The following is a 14,857-nucleotide window of genomic DNA, read 5'->3' as shown; positions in this document are numbered from 1 at the left end:
TAATTTTGTCAGAGATGGAAGGGACCTACAGTTTATATGCTGAATCCGAACGGCTAACTTGAGAAAGCGCTTTTTCATGCCAAGAATTACTCTTGGAGGATTTGTCAATTCCTCGCAAGAGGCACAGGAGGTAGGGATTGAACCCAAGACCCCTTGATTGACAGTCCAACGCACTAATCATTACGCTACGGGTAATAAAGTCATCAACTGAATGGATTTAGAGTGATTTTTTGACATTTTTACGATGACAACAATGTACAAATTGACATATAATTCCTTCTGCAGCCCACTTTTTGGATTCTGTTTGTTTTTTTTTTTAATTTTGTGTATAAATTGTATCAAAATAGATCAAGCGGTGATAACGCTCGTGAAGTTATTGCCAAACAAAGTTTATTTGGTCAAGTTCTGTATTCAAATTGCCACCGACAGGTATGTACTTACCCTAAAACGTAATAGACTTCACAACTTCATAAATAGTACTTTTTGTCATACAGTACCTTTATTCCACTACCTTTGAACCTGCCCATCTCTATCTAAAAAAAGATTGGAACTGTGTCAAAAAGTGTTGTGTTCGGATGAGAAAGTGTAAAATTATTTAACCAAAGTATTTCGTGCAAATAAATTGCATTTAGCCCTTAAAAAGGCATCAAAAAACATTCACACCGAAAGCCTTTGCAAATATCTAACAAACAATTACTCTTCCACCATCCAAAAGTAGCTTTATTCAGGTTTTCTTCAAGAAAATTGTTAACAAGAAAAAAGAACCTTATCCATCTTCTCCTAACCAAAGTGTGATTTGTGCGTGGTGTGGTGAAAATCAAAAAATCTTGGTACTACTGTCGTCGTAGTCGCTTTTCCCCTCTCTTATTGCGTTTTAGAGCAAAAATTTTATTAAAAAAAAAAGAAAAAGAAATAATTCATCTCTGTCTGATCCATCCTTGTTCTTGTTGTGGCCCTTGGCTCTTGCTTGTGACTCCAAAAAAATTGTGGAGTTCCTTTAAAATATATATTATTACCTGCAAATAAAAAAGTTGCAAATTCCTTGAGAATTATTGTGTATTATGGATGAGGATTGGATTGGACGTGCTGTTTCAATAAAATGCGACGACAAGCTGGGCGTCTTCCAAGGCATGATCAAAGACATCTGTGTCGAGCACATAACCATCATACGTGCTTTCCGCAATGGAGTCCCGTTGCGAAAGCAAGATGCCGAAATTACTCTAAGGTACTTATAATTTTTCATGTGAATTTTTAATAATTCCCTTAAACTAAATTTGAAGACAAATTGATTAATGAATTGTTTTTTGTTTGTTGTTCAATTTGCAGGGCACAAGATATCCTTGATATCAAGTTGATACCGTCATTCAACGGCCAAAGTACTGTAACGCCAACTGTGATCAATAAGCCAACGCCAGTGAAGCAGCCTAATTTCGCCAGCGCCCCCACATCAGCCGCCTTCGAAGGCAACAATGGCCCTGTGAATGGTGTTGGTAGTTTAAGAGAGAGCCATTCGGCTCTGACCAATAAAATCTCGAATATGAAGATTGCCAATGGACATAGAAAGTAAGTTTAACCTTGGCAAGGATTATCAATACATTTCAAAAGGAAAGATTTAGTCAAAAATCAGACTCTAGTGTTAATATTTAAAATCTGATTAGCCGTAGTGTCCCATGGATCAGTCTAATAGGCCGATTTTTGGTAAATAAGATTATCTAATAGGATCAGGAAAATGAGAATTTTGAAGCAGCCATCCTTAGGTTAGGTTGAAGTGGCTGTCAGGGAAAGAGAGTGACACATTTAAGAAATTTCATTGTGATTCCACTTGAATCTTTCTTTATTCCATTATTTATTGTTTATTTAGGCCATTATAATAGATCCTACGTTTTTGGGCTATATCCTTGCAGGTACATCATTCATAAACCTGCAAGATCTGAAAATACAGCAAGCCGCTTGAAGCGCTTTCTTATAAGACAGTGTATGGCTATGTCACCAACGAACGAACTAAGTCGGTCATTGTGAATAAAATTTCCTGGAGAATTTTTCCAATCTTCGAGTAATAGAAACAAGAAAAATGTGAAAGCAATTCATTGCAATTTGTACATATCAAGAAATCTGTGTCTGAGGGTTTTGGGTTCATATTTCAATATGTTAGATTTGAGCCTACAAATTACATTGAGGGGGAAATTCCGAGTTAAATTCTATTCCTGATGACCCCCAATATGCAATCAGTTTAAAGATATCAAGTAGACCAAATAACAGTAGTAAACATTTCTGGGCATTTGTAAAAAATGTGCGTAACACTACTTCTTCATTGGTTCCGACGTCCGTTTTTAATGACACTCCTCGATTGATAATAAGCCAATTTGCTTGCAGCACAATTTGCTGTTAATTCGACGCTGCCAATGAGTGACATGACGCCTCCCGTACTTGAAAGTGTAAACGATTCTATGGGACGAATCTTTACACGTTCAGTTACTAGAGTACTTAAAAATAATGACATACATAAATCCGCTGGCCCGGATAGCATCCCTGCTATTGTTCTGAAGAGGTTTTCTTTAACGCTGGCAAAACCACTGCGTAGGCTTTTCCATCTGTCCTATTCTACAGGTCTCTTCGCGAATGGATAGAAAACTGCATTTGTCCAGCCTGTTCCTAAAAAAGGCTAATCCTTCTTACCATCTAACTATCGTCCAATTGCACTTACGTCCCTTCTTTCCAAGGTCATGAAAACGCTGATTAATTCTCAGCTTAAGAAATATCTTGAAGAACGGAAGCTTGTTAATGATCGACAGTATGGCTTTCGTAGCAATAGGTCCACGGGTGATCTCATGGTTCATCTCACCGAACAGTGGAACAAATCTTTACATCGTTTTGGAGAAAGTAAGATTATTGCACTTGATATTTCAAAAGCATTCGATAAAGTTTGGCATCAAGCTCTCTCATCGAAAATGCGTGCATTTGGTATTGATGAATCCCTTCTTCGTTGGGTTAGAAATTACCTCTCGGGCCGTTCAATTCAAGTAGTATTGGACGGGTTCAAATCTGATATTCCAAAATAAATGCCCCAGGGCTCCGTTTTGTCTCCGACACTTTTCCCTATTTTTATAAATGATCTTTTGTCTGAATCTTCTAACCCACTCAATTGTTCGCTGATGACAGTACCCTCAGATTCTCATATTCGTTTTTATATTCGCATCCTTGTGCTTCGGATGTGGACTACCAACTTCAGCGTTTCTTAAGCTCATTAAATTCTGATTCTGAAATTGACAGAATTGTCCAATGGGGAATCAAAAAAGGTTAGAATTTAATGCTGTCTAGTGTCGCAAAACCGTAACTTTCCCCCAATGCCACTATCCATGAGTGTTACTTATCAGTCCTAGGTATGTGCATTACAAACCACTTGTTGTGGAGTGATCACATATTTGACATGGCCAAAAATGCTGCTAAGTGTTTAGGTTTTCTCCGAAGATGCAGGAAGTTTTTTCCCACTTCTGATCTGGCTACAATCTATAAAGCTTGTATTCGTCCGAAACTCGAGTACAATTTCCATATTTGGGCAGGTGTTCCAATAACACATTTGAGTCTCTTGGACAGAATTCAAAAAATTGATAAGTGACCGTTGTTTAACTGAAACTTTTGTATGTCTTGAGCACCGCCGTAAGGTTTCATGTCTGTCATTAATTTATCGCTATTTTCATAAACAATGTTCTATTGAAATAGCCAGTTGCATTCCTCCCCTCAAACAATTCAATCAGTTTACCCTTGAGTCTAATTTCGGACTTACAGTAAAGTACAGAGATTCTTTTTTTAGTCGCACCACACGAATGTGGAATGCTTTACCACACTCAATATTTCCCACTCATTACAATGTGCAGGCGTTCAAAACCAATGTGCATCGTTATCTGTCCGATCCTATCCTGCCTTCCTAATTGCTCGCACTGTGTAATCATTATAAGGGTATTCATATCCCCTTGAGTGCGGGTACAATATAAAAAAAAATATAGGATAGACTAAATTTGTTTTGTTGCCTGACAGGTGGTTATTAGCAATTGTGGTAGAATGAGTCGTAACATTTTTGGCGAGTTTATCTACTTTACAAATTTTCTTGAATGTATCTATTGGCCGTCACCCAACAATTTGAATGTTTAATGTGACATCTCCATTAGAGACAATTGACTGCCATGAACAGTTTGAAAGAGTCTATAGATTCTTTTATTTTAAGTTTCATTAGTTTTTGATCCATCAGTATAAAAGAAATTGACCCTTCTTCCAGAAATGCCTTATTCTCCCACAAAGATCTGAAGGCTATAGATTTTTGAAATTTACAGTTTGGTGAAGTATGTGTTAAAAGTCAATGGCCAATGTTGCTATTAGTTCACTGTAATGGAGCTTTAAGGCGAATTAGAGGGCTTGTAGCTATTTTATTTGCTTAGTGTATTTAGAGGTGTCAGATAGATTACGATGTTTAGCGTCGCAGATTTTTCCGCTTATTAAGGGTGTTTTTTTTTTTTAGATGGGTAGAACTTTGAAATTAAATAAAACAAAGATGATTTTTATTAAATTGATTCGAAATTTAATTTATTCGGAAAAATATCTCCCGGAATTATAATTTAAATATGATTTCCGGCATTTGACCGTCACGGCTGGGTCGGACATAGTCTAACCTGGAGGATACATTTTCTACGACTTCTTCCATTATTATTGTAGCCGTATATTGGCAAAAATGCTGCAAATGTTGTCCTTCAAATAGTCAATGATTTCGGGCTTATCGGCAGCGTAGACTAGCGACTTCACATATTCACCCGATCATGAAGGCCAATTCACGGGTCGCTAACGTGAAACCATGTGGTTAAATTTTCTTTAATAGATCAATTGTGGCACGAACTGTATGGCATTATACGCCGTCTAGTTGAAACTACAGCTTCGGTACATCAAGTGTTGAATGAAAAAGTTCGTAATAATGGCCTCACCATTGACTAACGTACTGGCCAGCATGGTTAGGTTAGGTTATAGTCGCTGTCCAAGATGGAAACGGACACACTTGTTGTGATACCACATAAATCTTGAAGCTTCCTTCTAAGCTCAATGGAACCATGAGAGGCTGATTATGCTGATTTGATTTAGTTAAAGAAGAATTCTCCTAGGTAATTCTTATGTTTTCGAGCCAGAACAGGACATGTACAGAGAAGATGAAGAGTAGTTTCCTCCTCTTGCTCGTCCATACAGCTTCTGAGTCATTTGAGAATACGCCTAGTCGCGTGGCGTGCTTTCCTATACCTTATATGTGACTTGACACGAGGTGATGTTGTTCCACCTGGTGCCTGCCCTCCTCACAGCGTCCTGCATTAGCAACAATTTACAAGTAGCGGTTGGTATGCCAGTAGGTGCCAAACGTGGTAGGATGGGCTGCACTGTACCATTCCTGACGAGTTCATCTGCTTACAGTTACCTGGAATGTCTATGGCCCGGCACCCAGCAAAAGTGAATATTAAACTGTTGTGCCATCTCCATTAGAGATGGTCGACAGTTATGAACTGTTATAGAGTTTTTAGAGCCAGAGTCCAGAGATTTGATAGCGGCCTGACTATCTGAGAAAATTCGGATATCAGATGTTGATATCACGTTTTCTTTAAGCAAGAGTCCTAAGAGATCTAAACACACATAAATCCGCTGGTCCGGATGGTATCCCCGCTATTGTTCTGAAAAGGTGTTCTTCAACGCTGGCAAAACCACTGCGTAAGCTTTTTCATCTGTCCTACTCCTCAGGTCTCGTTCCGAGAGGATGGAAAACGGCATTTGTCCAGCCTATTCCCAAAAAAGGCGAATCTTCCTCACCCTCTAACTACCGACCGATTGCACTTACGTCCCTTCTTTCCAAGGTCATGGAAACGCTGATTAATTATCAGCTCAAGAAATATCTTGAAGATCGAAAGCTTCTTAATGACCGGCAATACGGCTTTCGTAGCAATAGGTCCACTGGTGATCTCATGGTTCATCTCACCGAACAGTGGAACAAATCTTTACATCGTTTTGGAGAAAGTAAGATTATTGCACTTGATATTTCAAAAGCATTCGATAAAGTTTGGCATCAAGCTCTCTTATCGAAAATGCGTGCATTTGGTATTGATGAATCCCTTCTTCGTTGGGTTAGAAATTACCTTTCAAACCGTTCAATTCAAGTATGATGTGATGTGTTCAAATCTGATATTCACAAAATAACCGCTTGTGTGTCCCAGGGCTCCGTTTTGTCTCCGACTCTCTTCCTTTTATTCATAAATGACTATCACTTCCAATACATTAAACTGTTTCGCCGACGCTATTCGTTTCTAGATTCACATCCTTGTCCTTCGGATGTGGAGCTTCAACGGCAGCGTATGATAAGCTCATTAAATTCTGACCTTGACAGCATTGTCCAATGGGGAATCAAAAACCGTGTAGAATTTAATGCTGTCTAGTGTCGCAAAAGCGTAACCCAACCCCGATGCGACTATCCATGAGTGGTACTTGCATCGAGGAGACTGAACAGCTATCAGTCCTAGGTATGTGCATTACAAACCACTTGTGGAGTGATCATATATTTGCCATCGCCAAAAATGCTGCTAAGTGTTTAGGTTTTCTCCGAAGATGCAAGAAGTTTTTTACCAGTTCTGATTTGGCTACAATCTTTAAAGCTTATATTCGTCCGAAGCTCGAGAACATTTCCCATATCTGGGCAGGTGCTCCAATAACACATTTGACAAAATTAAAAAAAAGCTCTAAAATTCATAGGTGACCGTTGTTTAACTGAAACTTTTGCTTGTCTTGAGCACCGTAAGGTTTCATGTCTGTCATTATTTCATCGCTATTTTCATAAACAATGTTCTAGTGAAATAGCCAGTTGCATTCCTCCCCTCAAGCAATTTAAACGTAATACCTGTTCTTTTAGGAATGCCCATCAGTTTACCCTTGAGTCCAATTTCGGACGTACAGTAATGTAGAGAGATTCTTTTTTTAGTTGCACTACATGAATGTGGAATGCTTTACCAGACTCAATATTTCCCAGTGATTCTAATGTCCGATCCTATCCTGCCTTCTTAATTGCTCGCACTGTGTATAATCATTATAAGGGTATTCATATCCCCTTGAGTGCGGGTACAATATAAAATAAAATATAGGATAGACTGCCATGAAAAGTTTGAAAGTTTCTAGAGACTGAGTCTATAGATTCTTTTATTTTAAGTTTCATTAGTTTTTGATCCATCAGTATAAAAGAAATTGACCCTTCTTCCAGGAATGTCTTATTCTCCCAGAAAGATCTGAAGGCTATAGATTTTTGAAATTTAGAGTTTGGTGAAGTATGTGTTAAAAGCTTTAAGGCGAATTAGAGGGCTTGTAGCTAGTTTATTTGCTTAGTGTATTTAGAGGTGTCAGATAGATTACGATGTTTAGCGTCGCAGATTTTTCCGCTTATTATTAAGGGTGTTTTTTTTAAGATGTGTAGAATTTTGAAATGAAATAAAACAAAGATGATTTTTTTAAATTGATTCGAAATTTTATTTCTTCGGAAAAATATCTCCCGGCATTTTTTTCTACGACTTCTTCCATTATTTGTAGTCGTATATTGGCAAAAATACTGCAAATATTGTCCTTCAAATCAATGGTTTCGGCTTATCGGCAGCGTAGACTAGCGACTCCACATATTCAACCGATCATGAAGGCCAATTCGCGGGTCGCTAATGTGAAACTATGTGGCTCAATTTTTTTAAATAGATCAATTGTGGCACCAACTGTATGGCATTATACGCCGTCTTGTTTAAACTACAGCTTCGGTACATCAAGTATTGAATGAAAAAGTTCGTAATAATGGTTCTTTAGGCCTCACCATTGACTAACGTACTGGCCAGCATGGTTAGGTTAGGTTATAGTGGCTGTCCAAGATGGAAATGGACACACTTAGGCCAGTTTAATGGCCCATTGTGATACGACATAAATCTTGAGGCTTCCTCCTAAGCTTAATAGAACCAGTTAGAGTCTCTTTCGAAACGTGAAAGGCTGATTATGCTGATTTGATTTAGATAGTTTTGATCGTTAAAGAAGAATTCTCCTAGGTAATTCTTGGGTTTTCGAGCCAGAGTACAGAGAAGATGAAGAGTAGTTTCCTCCTCTTTCTCGTCCATACAGATTCTGCAAAAAACATTTGAGAATACGCCTAGTCGCGTGGCGTGCTTTCCTATTAGACAGTATGTGGTCATGACACCTATTATCGAGCTTATATGCGATCTGCTTAGAGAGAGCAAGCACCTTGAACGTTTTAAATCCAGTGTTGGCTAGATGTTCTGTGTGACTTAACACGTGGTGATGTTGTTCCACCTGGTGCCTGCCCTCCTCACAGCGTCTTGCATTAGCAAAAGTTTACAAGTAGCGATTGGTATGCCAGTACGTGGTAGGATAAACTGCACTGTACCATTCCTGACGAGTTCATCTGCTTACAGTGTTACCTGGAATGTCTATGGCCCGGCACCCAGCAAAGATGAATATTAAACTGTTGTGCCATCTCCATTAGAGATGGTCGACAGTTATGGACTGTTATAGAGTTTGTAGAGGCAGAGTCCAGAGATTTGATAGCGGCCTGGCTGTTAGAGAAAATACGGATATCAGGTGTTGATATCACGTTTTCTTTAAGCCACGATAAGACTTCTTTTATCGCCAAAAGTTCCGCCTGGAACACGCTTTAATGATTGGGAAGGCGGAATGAGAGACTAAATTTCAGTCGTTTAGAGTACACACCTCCACCAGCTCCCTTCTTTTGTTTTTGACCCATCTGTATAAAAATGGATTGACTCGTCTTCCAGGAATGTCCTATTCTCCCAAAAAGATCTAGGAGGTACAGAAATCTGGAAATTTATGTCGAATTGCAGTTGGGGGATAGTGTAGTCTGTGTGCTTTGGAATTGATTCTAAATACCTTAGAATTACGGAGTGGTCAATGTTATTGTTAGTCCACTGTGACGAAGCTTTGAGGCGAATAGCAGAGCTTGCAGCTATTTGTTTGTTAAAAATGTCAAGAGGTGTTAGGTAGAGTAAGTTGTCCAGTGCCGTAGATGTGGTCGTGCGAAGCGATCCGCTTATACATAGGCAAGCTGAATGTTGGACTTTATTTAACTTATCCCTGTTTATACCTTTCTCTAAAGCAGTCCACTATACTGCCACACCGTACATTAAAATCGGTCTGATTACCGATGTGTATAGCCAATGCGTGATTCTGGGTTGTAAGCACCATTTAGTTTTTGCCAAAAAAAAGAGAGCTACAGTGGCTTTTTTGACTCTTTCCTGTACATTGCGTTTCCAATTTAGTTTTTTATCCAAGACAAGACTCAAGTATTTAGCCTCGTCTGAGAATTTTAATTGGATTCCTTTTATATGAGAGGAATGGAATTTTCCCAAAGAATTAGTCTGTCTAAGGCATTTTGTAAGAGCTCTTTTAGGGTGTTAAGATGCTTTCTTGAAACTGCCAAAGGCAACGTCTGCATAGGCTACCACTTTGAAACCCTCCGCATCCAGACTAGTTAGGATTTCATTCACCACTAGGTTCCAGAGGAGAGGGGATAGAACACCACGTTGCGGTGGCCAGCATAGTTCTTATTATTTTTATCGAAGATAAGACCCATTTTCAGATAATTAGCTTCGTATGAGAACTTTAATTCGATACCTTTTATAGAGCTTAAACGGTTGACATCTAAATCACGCTAATCTGTCTAATGTAATCGCGTTTTGTAAGAGTTATTTTAGTAGTACCCGTGGCATGATGATAAGTGCGTTGGAGTGTCATGCCAGAGGCCTTGGGTTCAATCCCTGCCTGTGCCATCTAAAGTTCTTTCCACGGGTATTGTGTCTTGCGAGGAATTGACAAATCTTCTAAGAGTAATTCTTGTCATGAAAAGTGCTTCCTCAAATTGGATTTTCGGATTCGGCTTGAAAACTGTAGGTCCCTTCCATTCCTGACAACATTATTCGCACACAGGAATGGGTGAGAGTTGTAAGTCACTAGGCCATAGTTCACAATGGACTGTTGCGCCACTCAATTTATTTTATAAGAGTAATTTTATGATGCTAAGACGCTTCCCTGAAATTTGTATAGCAATACATTATAGACAATAATTTTATCAGGTTCCAGAGAGAAATTACCGAACTTATACCAAAAGATCCGCCTAATTTTGAGTTAATTATTTTACAAGTCAGTATTTTCACCAAGTGTGCTCTCTACATTTAGATATGGCAGTGCAGATGTGTAAATGTTGTTAAAACCACCTTCTATAACGAGGAGGCAACCATACTGTACTCTTTATTCGCCGTTTCCACCGCATTACACCTGCAGTAGGCTTGTTAGATGTAGACAGAAATCTTGTATCAATATTTGCTTGTAAAAGTATATCAATTAATCTTTTCAAAGTTTTTAGTAGGAATGATTCCGTTCAGATTTGCACAATGTAGATTTGTGTCTGCCTCTGTCCTCTTATGTTAATACATTTCCGAAATCTATGTTGTCCCGTAATCTGTTTCGCTTTCATTAAAGTCAAACAATAATTCTTTATAATTGTTAATTAGAATATTATTTTTCTTTATTCAACCCATTATTGTATAGAACGCCAACGTCAGAGAGGTTTCCAAAAGCTCCCACCGTCAGTTCAAGCAATATGAATGGCATAACATCCTTAATAGGCGCTGCCAACGCTTCCACATCATCGTCAACAGTAACCAATGGCACTACCAACACCAGAACGCCGCCAACAACTAACAGTGTAGCGCAATTTTTTGGCAATTTAATACCACCGAAAGTAGAAGTACGCATGGGAACCTCATTTGCTGCAACAACCACACCAGAAAGTTTCGGCAGCATGAGTAAACCCATAGACATAGTAAATGCCAATCGATCAGCATCGGTAAATAATAATCCAAGTTGTTCTCTCAATGGAAATGGCAATGGCAATGGAAATGGTATTATAGCTGCTACTGCTCCTGTTGGTGGAAATGCAAACGGGGGGAAACTTAATCGTGTTAATTTTAATAAACAACGAAAGAAATGCCGTCGCGAAGGTAGTCTGAAACAGAATCAGACCTTCGGAACGTCCGTCGATGATCCCATTATGAATGAAGACTTCGATTTCGAGGGAAATCTAGCTTTGTTTGATAAGCAGGCTTTGTGGGATGTACTTGAGGCCGAACAGAAGCCAGACTTGGTTCGGCAGGCGGTTTCAGTGCAGGACAAGAAATATCGCCACGATGAAAATATTTTAGAGGGAGCACCTTTACAGCTGCGTCAGATTGAAACTATGTTTGATAATTCTACAGATTTTGTAACAGGTATTTAAAGAGTCTCCTTTAGATTTGAAAATGTTCTTAAGTATGTGTTATTTTAAAAGATGAAGGTCTTATTGTTCCAACTATACCAAGCTTCGTACGCTTGAAGATCGAACAGACTGCTGAAGCTTGTGGTTTGTCTATTCAACGCCAAAATGATATTTTGGCAAGAGGCACAACTGATTTAGCCATTCTCTTGCTGGGCGGGGCAAGAAGGCTAACGCCAAACAATTGCCATCAATGGCCAACGATTGCAATTATTTGTGACAAGTCAAAAAATTTTAGGTAATTTATTTACGAGTATTATGACAAATATAGACAAATATTTGATTTACTGTAATTTTTATAGAGTTAGCGAAATTGGTGCTGCGACAGGACGTCAATTGGCATCACATGGCCTCAAGGTTCTTCTTTATTTGCAAGAAGATCCAAGCATTGAAAGAACCAGTACTGAAGTTTTACTTTTTAAGGCAACTGGCAACACAATTGTTTACTCAGTTGATGGTAAGTTACACACAAAAATCACGAAAAATTCTTGAAACTTCGGTTTTAATAAAAACTTTATTCCTCATTAAAGCTTTACCAACTCCTGATCTTGTGATATTGTCGACTTGTTGTGAAAATTTGTCGTCAAGTGTTACAAAATGGTTGAAGGAAAACCGGTAAGAAATATACCGTAAAAACCACGCTTTCAAAATATAAATAATGTTGTGTTTATTTTTAGAGCTTCAATTCTCGCTATCGATCCACCACGGAATGGCATTCGTGACGTACCAATTAAGTACTCAATACTCCCAACACTACCGCTCAATGGCATATCAACGAACTGTGGCAAATTGTATCTTTGCAATCTAGGAATTCCAGATAAATTTTATCGCGACGCTGGCATCAAGTACAAAAGTCCATTTGGACACAAATTTGTGATACCCATTCACATGAAGGACTGAAATAGTTTTGACAAAAAATTAAAATATGTTAACGAAAAGAAAAACAAACAAAATTAGAAATATTTTCCACAAGCAAAACAAAAAACAAAAACAAAATAATAAAAGCACACACGCTCTCATCCCTTAAACAAAAAACAAAAACAAAAATTAACAATCACTGCATACAAATTTAAAACAAAATCTATAGTCCAATTTATTTTTTATCAAAAGAAGAAAAAAGAGAAAATTGTTTTGAGTATTTTTTTAAGTTTAAATTTGAATTTTTCTTCATTTTTCATAAATTAATAACTAAAAAAAAAAACAAGCAACATTTTGTTGTAATTTTTGTATTTATCTCTCTCTCTCTTTTTCTCTGTTGTAAATCTATCGTTTGACTAATAATATTATATCCTTTAATCCTTTTTATTTTATATAATTTTTCTTCTTGGCCAAAATGCATTTTATAGAATTGTATATTATTGTTAAATTATTTAAGCTAAAGAGAGATAATTGATTATTTTTTCAACATTATTTTCTTTTATTAATTTTGTATGTTTTCTTTATTTTACCTCCTTTAAGTTTATTTCATGGAAATCCTTTTTGTTTTTGTTCTGTTTTTTTTTTATATACTCACATGCCTTTCTGACAAAAAGAAAAACAACAAAACACTCATAAATGTAAGCATTTCCTGTTGAACAAAACAAAAACAAACCAAAATTAAGAGAAAAAATTTGTTATTAATAATAACGTATACATTTTTGTACTAAATAATATTTTGAAGAAAAGACAGATGAAAAAAGATTGTTAATGAATGTATGTGAGAAGGTTTATAAACAACAAAAATAATTACTTAAAAACAAACAACAAAACAAAATCAAACAAAACCAATCAAATTTAATAAAAAAATAAAAACAAGACCTTCTCATATTGGAAACGAAAAGAAAAAAATGTTTAAATTTATTTACTTAAATTTTCTTCTTTCAGGAGATACATACATCAATTATTTAGGTTCATTATGAGTTTCATTCAGAAAATATTTCAACCCACATAATTTTTGTCCTTCCAGAATTTGAAAAGCAATTCAGGGACCCATTAAAACGAGAATGGATCAATGCATTTTACTTAAATTTTGTTTTTATTTTCTCAAATAGCGGGCTCAAAAGCAAACTCACACCTATAACAGTCGAAACTAAACAAATAACTAAAACGGTGGATTTGTAACGATTATCGTAATTCGTATTACAGGCTTTGTCAATCGACTCATTGGTCCAATATTCTACTACTTTGTGCCTGGCGAATCGAATGGATTTGAATCCAATGAAGTGTCTTACCCGCATTTAATTAATTTGTTTGATCTCAACCCTTCTGTGTTGGTTTCTTTCGGTATCAATTTATTTCAACAACACCTCCGACAACGGATTCATGCTCATAGATTTTGCTGCGGGGCGACACGTCATGGTAGCCAGTACGCGTTTTCAACATCTCAACTTCCACAGAAGAACTCCAGATCAATCTACCGTCAACCAGATTAACCATATTGCGATCGACGCCAGGCACGCTTCTAGCATCATGGATGTCCGAACTTTCCGAGGAGCTAACATCGACTCGGACCACTACCTCATTGTAGCCAAGGTAGGACATCGGATTTCCAGACCCAATGCAAAACAGGGAGATGCTGGGAGAAGGTACAACATCGAACGGCTACAATCCCAAGAGATCGCTAAATCCTTTTCCGACCGTGTTACAAGTATCCTCTCTCGAAGTTCTCTGCCACAATGAACCGAAAACCAGTGGCAACATTGCCAAGATGCAATCAGAGAAGCCGCCTCTGATGTTCTGGGTTTCAAGAAACCACCAACAAGGAACCCTTTGTTTGATAAGGAATATCGACAGGCAAATGCAGCCAAACAACAAGCACGCAAAGCGGCGCTGCATAAAAGAATGAGAGCTGCTCTATAGAAGAGGCGAGAGGAACACTGACTTCTCAGAAGAAAAAAGAGAGGGGTCGAAGATGTTGCGAGGTTTTAAAGCAGGAATAAAGTTCGAAAGTTTTATGAATAGTTGAAACGAAATTCACAGGTACATATATCCAGAACCAAAGGCTGCAAAGACGAAAATGGAAACATCATAGTGGGACCGCAGTCAATGCTGAGGATATGAAAGGACCACTTCTGCAGACTGTACAACAGCGACGACGAACCAAATTTCGCTGTCAGGCAGGATGATAAATTCAACATAGACGACGAAAGCCAACAATCCCGTAATAAAGCCGCTGCAGCGGATGGTTCGAATGTAGAGTTCTTTAAAGCAGCTGGAGATAAGTTGGTTAGAAGCCTGCACCAACTTATCTGTAAGATATGGTCGGAAGAAAGCATGCCCGATGAACGGAACCTCAATATTGTTTGCCCGATCCTGAAAAAAAGAGACCCTCTAAACTGCACCAACTATAGAGGAATCAGTGTTCTTAACATCGCCTATAAGATCTTCTCTCCCGTAATATGTGAACGTCTAAAGCCCATCGTCAACAAGCTGATAGGTCCTTATCAGTGTGGTTTTAGACCAGGAAAGTCCACAGTTGATCAAATATTCACATTA

The 14,857-nt window shown here is 37.9% G+C and overlaps 1 protein-coding gene across 1 annotated transcript; it reads left to right on the top strand.

Annotated features, from left to right (window-relative positions):
- Nucleotides 1-543: 543 nt before the first annotated feature.
- On the top strand, nt 544-13,222 carry LOC129946373 (enhancer of mRNA-decapping protein 3). Its single transcript, XM_056056527.1, has 7 exons — nt 544-1,225; nt 1,327-1,563; nt 10,621-11,339; nt 11,399-11,621; nt 11,686-11,840; nt 11,914-11,998; nt 12,061-13,222. Exons 1-7 carry the CDS (start codon nt 1,062-1,064, stop codon nt 12,281-12,283), a joined length of 1,806 nt encoding a protein of 601 aa, XP_055912502.1. The 5' UTR covers nt 544-1,061; the 3' UTR covers nt 12,284-13,222.
- The last annotated feature ends 1,635 nt before the right edge of the window (nt 13,223-14,857 follow it).

This window comes from Eupeodes corollae, chromosome 2 (assembly GCF_945859685.1).
Source record: "Eupeodes corollae chromosome 2, idEupCoro1.1, whole genome shotgun sequence".
NCBI classification, from domain to species: domain Eukaryota; kingdom Metazoa; phylum Arthropoda; class Insecta; order Diptera; family Syrphidae; genus Eupeodes; species Eupeodes corollae.
The sequence above is the reverse complement of the archived record's forward strand: the minus strand, read 5'-3'. Positions and strand labels throughout refer to the sequence as shown.

Bases quoted from the DNA above. Each gene is read 5' to 3' on its own strand.
- LOC129946373 (XM_056056527.1), top strand. From the start codon at position 1,062: ATGGATGAGGATTGGATTGGACGTGCTGTTTCAATAAAATGCGACGAC. The intron at 1,226-1,326 runs GTACTTATAATT...TTCAATTTGCAG, and splicing joins GATGCCGAAATTACTCTAAG to GGCACAAGATATCCTTGATA. The intron at 1,564-10,620 runs GTAAGTTTAACC...ATTATTGTATAG, and splicing joins ATTGCCAATGGACATAGAAA to AACGCCAACGTCAGAGAGGT.